Source organism: Thermobia domestica, chromosome 3 (assembly GCF_964235325.1).
Source record: "Thermobia domestica chromosome 3, izTheDome1.hap1.1, whole genome shotgun sequence".
Taxonomy (NCBI): domain Eukaryota; kingdom Metazoa; phylum Arthropoda; class Insecta; order Zygentoma; family Lepismatidae; genus Thermobia; species Thermobia domestica.
The window spans coordinates 147641019-147655489 of record NC_137456.1 but is presented as its reverse complement, the minus strand read 5'-3'; the positions used below and the strand labels follow the sequence as shown (position 1 = coordinate 147655489).

The following is a 14471-nucleotide window of genomic DNA, read 5'->3' as shown; positions in this document are numbered from 1 at the left end:
CTATTACTGAAACATTTATTTGAAAAATACGAATAAAATAATGGGTTTTTGGAAAAATTTGTTCCAAGACATTTTAGGCCCAAAAGTAAAGTACCCATTAGTCATATTTCCTTACAAATAATTTATGCCATATATTAGAATTATTAAGGAAATAATTGTATGTGAACTATTAGCAAAAGCGTATGAATTATTTCTGAGACAGTCGTCAAGAAAGCCACCCCAAGATTAAACTACCACTTGTGGATCTTTTCAGAACAAACGAGTTGTACTACAGTATGTTGTTACTTTTTCATGTAACATTTATTTATAAAAAATGAAAAAAGTCGCAGGGCAAAACTTATTCCCAAAAGTGATATACCACTTCAAGATTTTCAGGATGATGGAACTATATCATTAAGTTATTTATGAAATGTGAACAACAAACATCTCCTGAGATGTTTTTGCGAAGGTCATCCGGAAAATACTTACCCCCAAAGGTAAACTATTCTATTTGTAATTTTGAGAATAAACGATTTATGTATATTGCAAATTATTTATGAGATCTGTATCAAGTAGCTCGTCTTTTAAGCAAATCGGTGGGGGAAAAATCACCGTCTTAGTAAACCTCTTTTGGATTTTTGCTTTCGGGACAAGCAATTTATACCATATTGTAAGGGTACTACTGAAATATTTATTAGTGAAATTAGACCAATTCGTCTTAGTTATTACTAGAGACCGCATGTTAGACAAAATTCCTATTTAAACTTAAAGATATGATCAAAAATAACGTTTTAAAGTTTATATCAGTGGGTATAGTTTCAATTTGAGTTAGTTGTATTTTGCCTATTTAGACTATATCTCCCCTTGCTGCCTAAATAATTGCTTTAGTGCTGAATATTTCCTATTCTATGCATTTTCTTCAAAATAAAACTTTATTGGGACAGTATATAATTTAGTATTTCAAGAAAGAATTCTGCCTCTTTCGAGAAATATAAGTGTTGGTTGTACTGATAAAGTGCTGTAAACTTTGGACAGTCATGTATAGTGATAAAGTGCAGTATAAAATATATTTATCAAATACACATGGAATACATGAAATATGCACATGGAATATATATAGTAAAAGGAGACATAAACAAACAGGTATGATTCTACATTCTTGGAACATTATCTATGACGAATATATTTCTTAATGTGTTCAGTATTTAATTTATCTTCATTACTTCGAATTACATTTTAGTGCCTGTATTTTATAATTTTAAGTGCCTATTTACCTGCCTATTTTCCACGTTTTTAACGCCTAAACATCCCGTATCTATTTATTACTAAGAAAATTGTCAAAAACAAATCACTCCTTGAGAGAAACACTCCTTTGAATGTTTTCAGGGCAAACGAGTTATGTAGTATATTAGTTTATTACTGATACATTTCTTTACGAAATAGGAATAAAATTAATTGCCTGAGGCGCCAATGGGAAGATCGTCGGGGAAAAGCTCAGTGTAAGAGTAAACTACCCCTTCTGATTGTTTACATGACGAACGATTTATGTCATATTGTTACGCTAATAATGATACGTTTATTTATGAACTGTGGTTGCAAAAATTGTTCGAAAAAGCGCATCCAATACAGTAAATTACTCATTATGTATTTTTTTCAGAGCAATGATTCATGCTACGGTTGACGGTTTGTAATAAAATATATATTTGCAAAAATAAAAATAAAAATCGTTACAACTGTTTTTGAGAAAATTTTATTATTTTAAATTACTATTCTTTAGTAAACTACCCTTTTTTTAGGTGTCGGAGGGTATAGAGTTCGAAATGATAAAAACCTCTTGTGTAGAATTCGGTTCAGATACGTTGAATTGTATGGCCTCTATTTGAGTGCATGTGAAAGCGTGACGAACCGACAGACGAACAGATGCACATTGATCGAAAAATCATTTTTTTGCGATATGTGGTGGCCATGAAACTTGAATTCATTAAAATCTCGAATTTCATTTTCACCACTATCACTACAATTTCTTTTTTCGTCACTCGAGTGTAAAAATGAATAGGTCTACACCGACAAGTAAGATGATAATTTGTAATCCCCAAAATTTACTGATTTACGTTTAATGTATTGACATGCTAGATAAAAAGCTTATGCCTGATATTTTATCAGTTTTTGACGCTACAGTATAATATATAATAATGGTATAATTATCGTTCATACCCATACTATCTTCTGGAAGCATTCGTGTTTGGCACACATAGATCTGTATAATTTAGCTTTGTTCAAAGAAAGCATTCTTTATTCCTTACACAAACTTATGATTGCATTTCTTGCACTTGTGGATATGAAAAAAAAGAGAGAAAGTAAATACTCTAAAAGAAACACACAGATACAAACAGTAGAACAATAGATTAACATAAGCTTTTTTTAAGAAAAAAAAATTCTTTCTTTCATAACAATAAGCTATTCTACTTCATTCGGTGGAACTGTAAGGCTCCAGGTCGCGTATTTTTTTCTGTTCCTGACTCACACACGCACGAAGTCAGTTGAACATTGTCTGCTGTGCATAAACTGAAAATAAGCCATCTTACCAATAGTATTCGAATCCTGAATAAAGGATACTATCGATAAGTTATTTCCTTATTATGTTGCTTCGGTTCTTATTAACATGAAAATTGTTCACTTCCTATTATGTTTTGTAAAAAAAAAAAAAAAAAAAAAAAACATGGGATGAGATTCGATTCGATCTGGTGTCAAAATAGTATAAGAACTGCTTGTCCTCTACGCTACCCACCTATTCAGGGAAACTGCTTTCTGTTTGTTCCTTTTTCTTAACACATAAATGCTAATAGCCATGGCGCACGCCACTTCCCACCTCAAGACAAGAGGTTACCCGTTTGTTTCTATATTTCCGTATGACATCTTGGTTACAGAAGCTAACTTATATTTGGCAGGCAATCTAGACACTAGGTTTAAACCAAGAAATGCAATATTTTACTCCACTTTCTAGTTTCTTCATTCAACTTCACGACTGCCAATTTGAAATTCCCGGAATCATGCTGTGCTACTGCAAAAATCCCTCGCAAGCATGATTGCCAGTATACGCAAAACCGAGCATATATATTTTTTTCGCTTATACTTTTATTATTTGATTGTATTATTCGGAAATATATCCTTAGATGGATTATCTCTACTTACTAATAACAGAACTTTATCCACAAATGTAAGGAAAATGGAATAAATGCGAAAATTCGTGATTTACAGTAAAGGTGCAATTTTTTTGAGCATGGGTGTACATTACTAGCCAAGGACAGTTCTTTGAAAGAGATTATATCAAATGCCATGTGGGCTTATTACTTTGTTTCTAATAAATTTTTCACCGTAATTTGTGATCACACCTCGTAATTGTACAGTAATGTGCAAAGAAAAATTAATTGACAGATGGTATCTACCGGAACAAAATCACATGCTTGTCGACAAATTTTCATGTGTAAGCCTGGAGAAAGTTGTGAAGTGCGAATTATTATTAAGCTGAAAAGTATCTCGTTCTTTGCCTATAAAGCTTCATAATTGTTATATTGTTAGAACATGTTGATTATGTATTGATGAACTCTATACGTTTAAAAAATGTACTGTTAAGTATAAATAAAACGTGTACACTGTTAAGTAGTTAATTGTGCACGTCGATTGTTAACAACGACACATGTATGCCGATTACGTGTTGTTCGCTACGGTGCCTTTTGCCACGACTGTTTGTGTGTCTTTTTTTTTTTTTTTTTTTGCCACGGTATTGTTCTTGCTGATTAATCTCATATCATAATCATGAAGAGTCCCCCAAAATCGATTCACAAGCTGAGAGTTGCTAGATGAATATCTTATAACAATCAAATCTATTATATTTATAAACAGAATCCATACAATACTAACTGTCCCATACACATTATTGGATTACTGCATTATCGGCTGTAAACACCACAGTTAGATTTATTCAAGTTGAATTCAAACACTCGAAATTATCATTTGTGTGCTTATTTGGGAGTGATAGAAATTATTTTTCTCTTTTAACATATCGTAACTTTCCTAGAGATTAAACAACTTTTAAACACGTTTGGTGAGGGGAAGGAAATTTAGTCTATTGGTACTACTAAAATTTAGTGATTTGTGTATTGTTTCGGTATTTAAGCATACAGAGATTATTACAAATGTTATCAAAATACACGGGCGAACACTCCCTTCATAGCCTTCCTGAAACAAGATGGAATGTGCATGAATTGGAGTGGATTTGAGTTGAGAGTCACGTTCAGCAGCAGATTATATAAGACCTGGACCATCGATTTAACACGGAATCCGAACTATATCAGTTTCCGCCCGTAATGGACCTAAGTCTCCCACATCAAAGGTGCATACGCTATCCAAATAGCCACAAGGGAGCTCTGTGTACAAATTGAAACAATAAAGCCTTTAGCAGAAGTAAACTGACAGATTATATTTTTCTAAGTCTGAACCCTTAATTCTCTCCGATGTTTGAAGAGAAAATTTAGAGTACATAAATGTAAAAGGTTGAATTCTGCCATCGAAGATTACTCATTTGATACTGGAACATACCCAGAAGAAACCGAAGGAAAACAATTTAAAATACTTTTTTTTAATGTAATCGTAACTTTGACCTTCGTAACATTACAAAATGTTTCGAAACAACACCGACAGCGTTTGGAAGGAGATTCCTGACGCCAAGATGTGACAAAAACTATAGCCCAACCTAAGTGCCCAAATGAACTCTTTCGACGCTATGAAGAGCCGAAAATGTGTTGTAAAAATGCAAAACCAGCCATAACTCGTGAACAAAACGTCGGATCGAAGTCAGGTGAAAGGAAATGTCTATTACCTTTAGCCGTTGATTCCATTAATGCACAATTCGATCAGGTGCAGGGGAAACGCAAGGGTCACTCCCCCCTTGAAAATGAAGAATTTCTGGTATATTTTATTAAACGTTGGCTAAGGTTTATTAACTACGATTAAATACTACATTTCAACTAACAAAAGTTGCAGTCCAAGTTTGTAGAGCAACGTTAGAATTAAAAAAAAAAAAAAAAAAAAAACAATATACACATATTTGTTTGACCTACTTTGTTTCAGTGCAGAATTGATTATCGCAGGAAGAACTGAATTTATATGAGGTTCTTAACCTTTAAATTTAATGCCTGCTAGGCTAAAGAAGACAGAGAGTTCACTCATGGCTATGTGGGTAGCGTACGCAAATTCTGCATAGGAAACCCGGCGGGAGCGCACGCGGTTTGGATTTCACGTTATTCTGTGGTTCCACGTCTCGTACAGTCTCGCTATCGAAGGGAAACTATAATCAAATCCAATAATGGAGACAAATAATAGATATTAGTTAATTATTGCGAAATATTTCGTGAAATGAGAAAACAGAATAATCCTGAGTAAACTCACGGGTACGATATTATCAACCACGAACTTTTATGGTCTGGGATCGAACGAGATCCCCCTTCTCCAGCGAAAATCAATGCACTATCACTAAGCCATCGGGCCCCAACTTTGAAGCAAAAACTATGTTTCTGAGGGATGTGTCGGTTTTGTAAATATGATGTGTGATAAAACAAATGTACGTACAAAAAATACAAACGGTCAGAAAATGGAATTCGTAGAGATTCCTTCGTTTGGAAGTAGTTTTTCTAAGTCAGTTATTCTTAATTGATAATTCATGTCTCTCAGGGATTATGGGCACGGTGACTCAGTGATAAAGAAATTACCTCTGATACGTAGAGTCCCTGGTTCGATCTCCACCCAAGTTATTTTGTAGTGGACACCATCGCGCCTCTAGGTTTTCTCGGAGTACTTCCATTTCGTGCCACATTCTCTTTGCACCAATTTTGTCATCATTATTCAATTGTCCTAATCATTGTCTCCCTTAGCTTAAAGTACATAATCACGTTACGTTAAACTAAAATATATTATTTAATTTTTCAATGGTTGCTGACAGTTTGTCGATGAGTCACCATTAAGGTAGTTTTAATACGTTGAATTATTTATAAGGGAGAGAGGTAGTATGGGGCTCGCAAATTGGGAACATAACTTTCAAGATGCTGAGAACTACAATTGTGGATTGATCGAAACAAATGCTAAAGATAGGAACTAGATTTGATATGTGAGTCTTCTTGGATTATAAGTCGTATTATGGAAAACAAATGGTTAAGACAAAGTTCTATTGATGGAGAGTCGGGGAAAGTAGCTCTACAATAACTAAGTAATGAGGCTCATAGCCAGATGGTGAAAAGGTAGTAGCAGGATAGTGTCGGAAAGTAGCACAGGTTACTTGAATTCATATTTGATAAGGTCTAGATATTAATATGTGAGGATATTTATTGAGTACCTATCTCATTAGTATATTTCACATTATGATTAAGCAGGCGTTTCAGGATCATTTCTACAAAATCTACGTAGTCAGCAACAGTAGACTAAGTTGCGTCGATTGCTTCATTGAGTCAGTAACTATTCCTTAATCTGTAAAATGTTCAGTAAAAGTATTTTAAATTCGGAAGAATTTGATACAGGAACTCATTGAAAGATTCTTAACAATGACGATGGCAGTTTTGATTAATTGCAAGGAACAGGCGGAAGGACAGAAAAAAAAAAAAAAAAAAAAAAAAAAAAAAGGGAGACAGCAATTTTTTGTATGCGAAAAAGTTAATATAAAATATTACTTGATTAGTTCATTACTTTATATTAGTTCATCTGTTTCACAGAACAGTATGTCTGAGGGGGTAGGCGTCTTCACCGGGGCGGACGCTCCTCCTCCTATTTCCCTCTAGTGTTGTTACTGATTCTTAACGTTTACATAACTCAGGGCATCGCAAAGTATTAGGACATGAAACTGAAAGGGCACTATGAACAATTTGTATATATGAAACTTCTACAGGGGGATTTTACAGAAGTAAGACAGAAAAGACAGTTACGTAATATATGTAATAAGGGAAGTTTAAAAGTTCGTATGATAGTAAGCTCAATAGTGAATTAGTTCAGGAATGTAAACATATTAATGACGTATTCTAGAATTAAAATAAAATGAAAGAAAAATTAAAAGAGAAAAGATAAAATAGAGATTAAAGTAGTGGATTGCCCATAAAATACAAGGCATTCTTAATAATTATACTTACAAAATCTGCCCTCTCACATGCAACATATACATTTCAGTACTTGCCATAAGCGATAAGCCATACACTCAAAGAATATGTCTATCAGAGTTGCAGTTCCTCTCGGAGAATATATTCTGCTTTGAGACAAACTAGATTAATCAAATATGTATATCTCGCCATTTTATGGATTCGAACAGCGTTCTTCCAACTAGAAAAATGTGGCACGGTATTTGTTCCTTGACAACATATACCTGATCCTAGTAAATTTTCCTCAGTCAACTTTTGATAAAATATTCCAGAAATTCTTCACTTTCTTTGGAGGTCAACCTTGCGCCGCCCTGCATCATATCAAATTGTGCATTAATAGAAATTATCATTAAAAATAATAGACTTTCCCTTTCACTCGATTTCGATTCTGCATTTTGTTCTTAAGTTTTTGCAATTTTCCGACTTTTTTTTTTTTTTTTTTTTTTTTTGCTGATCATAGCACCGAAAAGAAACAATTGTGCAACCCGGTTGGTATATAGTTTTCGTCTTATTTTGGTGTCAGGAATCATATCTTAATCGTTGTGATGTTGTTTTGAGACACCCTGTGTAGTGTGTTACAGTTGACATTTTGTTACTTTTCCTATTTTTGCAACCGCCTAGGCTATTTTATATATATGTATATGCATGTCTTATGTATATAGAGGCAAAGGTGATTCAGTGATAAAGCATTCACTTCTGGTGCTTGGAGTCTCGGGTTAGATTCCAGCTCTCGCGAAGTGGGCTTTGTGGTGGACAAATATCGTGGGCTTGAGTTTTCTTTGGATTCTTCTGTTTCCTCCCACTTTCTTCGTTGCAGTATTTGTCATTCATTCTCATCATTACAATATCATTTAGTTTACACACGGCATAATCGTATGACGTAAAACTAACATATTTCATTTCATTTTTCTTCCGTGTATAAAACTTAGTTCTTTAGTAGGATAACGAAAACCAGAACACGATTTAGCATGAGGTGGTATCAAGAATTCTATTGAAAAAGAAAGTGCAATTATATCAGTTTACTGAGCTATTGTGACATTAATGATGTATAGTATTCATTTGTTTGGAGCTTAATGTTCTTCTTCCGAAGTGAGTCTAATGAGAGCTCTCTCGTCCCAAAAGCGAGAACACTTATAATTTGTTCCAGGGGATCGAAAACAGAAGTGCTTGGAAACCCTTCTTTTTACTCCAGGTGTTCGAAAGTATTCCCTATAATGAGATCTGATAAAAGTGGAATGCAAATACTATGGCAAAATCGTGGCAAACAACATCATAATCGTGTAGTAGCAAACGATACCGTGATAAACAACATGCAATCACTCATACGCTAAACACTGATGCATATACCATTCGTATAGCACCATTCGGACGGTACTATATTCTAACCACTTTATTACATATTTTATTAAGAATTTCGGTAGTTCTACTTTTAATACTTAATTGATCGTATCGTGAAAACTTAATGGTAAGCGCAACTTCACACACAATTGAATTATTACGTAGAATGGTTTGTAATAAAACGCCAGAAGAAAAAGTATTGAATTTCGGAAATATAAATGCAGATGGCAAAGAAAGATTGTTTGGTATGTGTCCTTGCACTAAAATACATGAGAGTTGCAATCTTCTCTTCCAATTTAATCGAAAATGTGACACACCATTATGTTCTTCCAACTGGTCTATTATCCTATATTACAAACGTGTTTGACAACCAATACTCTACCTATTGTAAAACTAATACATTAATATAAGGTTTGACATCGTTAACTGATCTGTTATTAATAATAGAACTTCAAACTGCCTTATTTTTTACTAAATGTATATTTTAATTTCTTTAATGATCTTGTAATGTCATGACAGAGAGACGACTAGGGTGCAAAGATGAGGACTTGTATTGCGGGAAGTGTGTACCTCCGAACAAGTTTTGCGATGGACGAAAAGATTGCCCAGATGGTAGTGACGAAAATCCGCAAAAGTGTAGTAAGTTACATTTTAATTTGGATGTAGTTTTAAAGCTTCATATACAGTAATAGAAAAATTAGTAACAGTTCCATGATAATATTATGCATTTAGAAGGTTTAATAGCAATTTTCTATACAAGAGAACATAAAATTGAAACGAAATATACACGAATTTAAAGGAAATTGTATGCAGGATACAAATTATGTTACAGAAGTTACCTATATCAACAACAATGGGTGATACTTTACAAAGTGTGATAGGCATTGTAAACAGAGGTTACATTTAGCTTTGTATATACTTGAGTTAATGCTTAATTGCATATCAAACGATTTGATAACAAGATTGCACCGTTTTCTCATAGAGGTTACTAAGTTTTCCGTTGTCTCTACTTGAACGAAATCTTGCCAGACTTCCATTTATTGCTTCAATTAAATCATTTCTTGCTGTAGTTGTCCTTGTATAAAATATAACATAACTGAAGCAGCCCGAAAGCATAAATACTAATAATAATCACCGACACTTTGGACACATGATTGAAACATTGGTTATCTCAAAGTCACAAATTTATTTATCTAAAAACTCATATCAGTAGTTCCCAACCTTGTTTACCTAGCATCCCCTGCATCATGAAACATGAATTCCCTACTTCACGCAACACATCAATGAAACGCATCTCAGTCTAACAAGCGTCAAATAGGAGGATGTGTCGCCTGAAGTAGAGGATTCGTTTCACGATAATTGGCATGCCAGTTAAACAAGGTTGGGAACTACTGATATGGGCTTTTAGATAAATAAATTTGTGACTTTCAGGTAACCAATGTTTCAGTCATAAGTCCAAAGTGTCGGTAATTACTATTATTTATGGTTTTGGGCTGCTCCAGTTATGTTGTATTCGACTGTTTAATATCGCATTACTTGTTTAACGTATGTACATAGAACATTTATAATTGGTTATCGGAATATTTAGCGAGAAGTAAGCCAGTGTAATTTCACGTTGTGACATTGTGGTTGGTATCCAAATTTAGGAATCTAATACTAAACCACAAATGAAAGATTAAATTATTTTGGTTTTAATTAATGGTTAGGTGCCGAAATATAATAGAAAGGTATATAGCTATCTCTTACTGGTTTTGCTTCGATACATGTGTACAGATACACGGACGGAGATGACCTTTAAGATGTATACTTTCTCATATGAATAATATAACAGGATATTTACTCATGCCAAATTTAATACTTATGTTCATTTACAGAACCTGGAACTTGTTATACTTGGGGAGATCCACATTATTATACTTTCGACAAAGCAGTGGTTCATTTCCAAGGAATATGCCGTTATCTTCTTGCTGCTGATTGTGCACAACGTAGTTTTGCCATTGAAGTTGAGGTATGGGCTTTCAGAATAATATATAAAAAACAGTTTCATATTATGTTAAATACATATACTTATCAATTTAGTGAAAACACTGAGTTGAAAACATGTCAGATGTCTGAGTTTGCAACGGCCAGAGGCGACAGCAGTCCTAAGTGTGCGGTGGTGATGTATTATGTCTAAAAATTGTAGTATGTGAGGAACAGTAGAACGACAGTATGCAATGAACTGAGCAGGCGGTAATAGTGTAAAGTGGGACACTTTTGATTTCCTATTAGAGAAAATTATTAGCATCCAGTTATGTGATGCGAGCGTGATACGATATGATAAGCATTCAGTTGTGTGACCCGAGAAAAATGGCTTATATCATAGTTCATTGCATTGCGAAAAATGGAATATGTTAATAAAACATTCATGTATGAAATATAAACAAAATCGTTAGAGCCGTTTTTGAAACAATAAATTTTTAATTTACATCCTTCAGTAAAGTATCATTCTTTTTGGGAGTATGAAGAAAATTTGAAAGATTCTTCTAGAAAATATTATTAAAAGCTTACGTTTCTAATTTGATGCGGATAAGTTAAACAATATTGCCTCTAGGCAAACGTTAAACAATATGGCATCTGGGCTTTTAGATAACTAAATTTATGAGTTTCAGATAACCAATGTTTCAGTCATGTGTCCAAAGTGTCAATAAGTATGATTGCACATCGAGATGAACAAACGGACAGACGAAAGTTCTAAAAGAGGAACCGGTCTTAGTCTTAGTTGAGGAACCGGTTTTTCGTATCTGTAAAATTACGAAATTATGACTTGGTTTAGTTTACCTCCGAGGTCCAGATATAATAAAATTATCACCATCATCATAATCAACCATTATCAATCCATTGCTAGATGAAGGTCTTTCCAATTCTTATCCACAACTATCTAACTTGGGCAATTCTTTTCCAGGTTACTCCTCAGTGGCTCTTGATTTCGTCACACTTTCTTGTATGGGGAGGTTTCCTAGGCTGGTTTTGTCTCGTGGTATCCAGTCTAGAATTGTTTTCGTCCGTCGATCATAATTTCTTCTTGCAATACGTCCAGCACACTTTCCAGCTCATATTAAATTATTTAAGTAGCACCATCAGTATTCATTCCTATATATTTGGGGTACAAATAGTTCGAATTCGCTACTTTCGGAGTACAGACACGCTACTTTTTAATCTTCAGATCTGGCAACACTGACTGAATGATTTAAATCAACACAATGTGAGGACCCCCATTTGGTCTAGCGGCTAGCACTCTTGTTTTCGGTTCGCGTGGTCTGGAGTTCGATTTCCGGTAGGGGTAAAGTTGAACGACCGAAGTGGTTCGGATTCCACTATAATCATTAGCTCCACGTCTCCTTTAGCCGCCCTAGTATAACTGTGGGACGATAAACTAAAACAAAACAAAACAAAGTGAACACTGTATTACTATAAGTTCTTGAATTATTGCATATAGCTATTTGGTATAGATCGAGTTTGAGGTGGTCGGTGGTCAAACTAAAGCAAGTGAAATGTAATTAGAGTGTAATTAGAACTTTTAATTAAGCACGCTCTTAATCTAAAGTGTACACCAGGCCTAAGGCTTAGGGGGAGTAACTAGTGTTACTGAAAATATATCAGTTACATTTAATTTCAGTTACAATTTGCATTTACATGTGTTGCTGGAACGAAGACTTAAACATTAACATTATAAGAAGCCCAAAGACTATGAAAAACGTCGTCTCTTGAAAGCATTCTTGCACCATGAAACAAATTACGAGTAATATTAAAATATTTTGCAGTTTATCTATTTGCACAAATTTAGAATAATATTTAGCAATTTATTTCAGTGAGCCACACTGCTTAAAATAATGTAACTGCGACTTGTAATTAAGACAACCAGAAACTATTGTTGTAATGTTATAGAAGCAAAGGAAAGCAATGATCATTATAAAAATTTAATACAAATACGTCATTTTAAGCAGTATAACAATCACTACCAATGTGTTTGGTATCTCTGACAGTGTTGCCAGATCTACTGATTTTGCAGGAGATCTTCTACTTTCTCTCCGTTCTACTGATCTACTGCGAAAGAAAATGAAATGTGAACAATTTCCTGCTTTTTCTTATTCGAGAAGTTGAAGTAATATATTATTATTAATATTGAATTTTGAATGTTTCCTCACATAAAAAGATGAAATTTCTCTGTTATAATACACAAAGCTGTGTAGAGCGTATAGATATAGAGCTTTACTGTATATAATATGAATCCAAAGAATACAACTGTACGTCATCTTCTATATGCATTATGGTTAGAGTTTTTACGACTTTCTGTAAGATTTACAAGTAAGTGTTGTTTAGCTTGGGACTTGGGTTGGAAGAGTGGCTTAGATCATTTCTCCACGATCGTCAGCAAGAAATCGTCTTGCGCCACGATCACGTGTGACTGTACCATATAGCTACGCTATCGCTACGTGCATGAAAAAAAAATTTTCCCACTCCACTTTGCTCTTTCACTACGTTTTACTTCACACACGTGTGTATCAAATAATATTAATATAAATCGGGACTTTTCCCTTTCATTTGCTCAACGTAGTTCATCGGAAATGAATTCTGGACTGCTTGTTTTGACTACTGCGCCCTTAATAATGGCAAATTTTACTGATCCCCCTTCCCCGGATTTACATTCAAACGCCACCACTCTATGTGTCTACTGCTTTCTCCTGTTTTTTATCTTCGAATCTCCTGCTTTTCCAATTGACTGGTCTGGCAACACTGATCTGAAACGATTTGAAATAACAATTGTTGTAAATGGCGTTATAAGCATTTAAGCATCTTCATGATGAGACGTGATGTCAGTGCGTTTTCGAAGTAAAGTCTTTAGAAACATTTAAATTTTCCGTTTCTTGTAGCTTTGTTCATTCATTCATTCGAAATATATTATACCATGACCACATTATTTGACGCTAAGGTACAGTTGATGCGCATTGCACCGTCCATGCCATTTGAGTTATTAGAGATTTCCAAGCTACACTAAATAATGTATGGGCTATTGTGGTTTTGTTAAATAACTAAATTAGAAATATGTAATACTTTACGTAGCGCAATTTGAGAAAATACAACTTTATTTTGCTTTAGCAACATTGCTTGTTTATCGCAGATCCTATATATATCGCAGATTCTAGGGGAGGGCTATAGGGACTATAGCCCCTTTAACGCTCAGGTATGCACTGGATAAAATGGGTTTGAATCCTACTTTCTTTGCACTGGATAAAGCGGCAAACCATGGTTTAGCCCCTCCCTTGATCATATACTGGGTCCGTGGCTATATATATCCAGAATGGCCCATTTTAATCTTTCCACGGAGATATCTCGAAAACGGTTGAACATAAATGAACCAAACAAAATCTCAAATACGAAATGCCATGGGGCACACTGAATGGTGTCGTCGCGGCGCCTCACGGGGCCGCCTTTCATGGGGTACCAGGGCCAAACTTTAAAATTTTAAATGAAAACATGGGGCGAGTAATACCTCGTTCCATAGATCTTTAAAAAGTAAAAAGCGTCGTGGCAAAAGATTTTTCATATCGGTCATCGTATTCAAGATGGCCGCCACGACATGGTGCCTGTATCTGATAAAACGTCCAGTACCACTAATATGAAAACAGTTGGAGATAAACGAACAGTCAGAAAGTCAAACAGGAAAGGCATGGGGAGCGTCGAATAATGTTCTCGCAGTACTCCCAGGGCTGCCTTTTAAGGGGACCAAACTTAGAAATTTTAAACCGAAATATGGGTCAAATGATACGTCGTTGGATAAATCTTGAAACACTAAACAGTGTTGTGGCAAAAGATTTTCCATATGGGTAACCGTTTTCAAAATGGCCGCCAAGACATGGTGCCTGTATCAGATAAAACATTCAGTACCACTAGATCCATAATATGAAAATAGTTGGGGATAAATGAACAGAATAA

The 14471-nt window shown here is 34.6% G+C and overlaps 1 protein-coding gene across 1 annotated transcript in view; it reads left to right on the top strand.

The window, feature by feature from the left end:
* Window positions 1-14471, top strand: part of LOC145681992 (kielin/chordin-like protein) — a 63900-nt gene that overhangs the window by 24156 nt on the left and 25273 nt on the right. The window contains exons 3-4 of the mRNA XM_081753592.1: window positions 9015-9134; window positions 10370-10503. Of these exons, the coding sequence (XP_081609718.1) occupies window positions 9015-9134; window positions 10370-10503 (254 nt within the window). The remainder of the gene's footprint in view (window positions 1-9014; window positions 9135-10369; window positions 10504-14471) is intronic.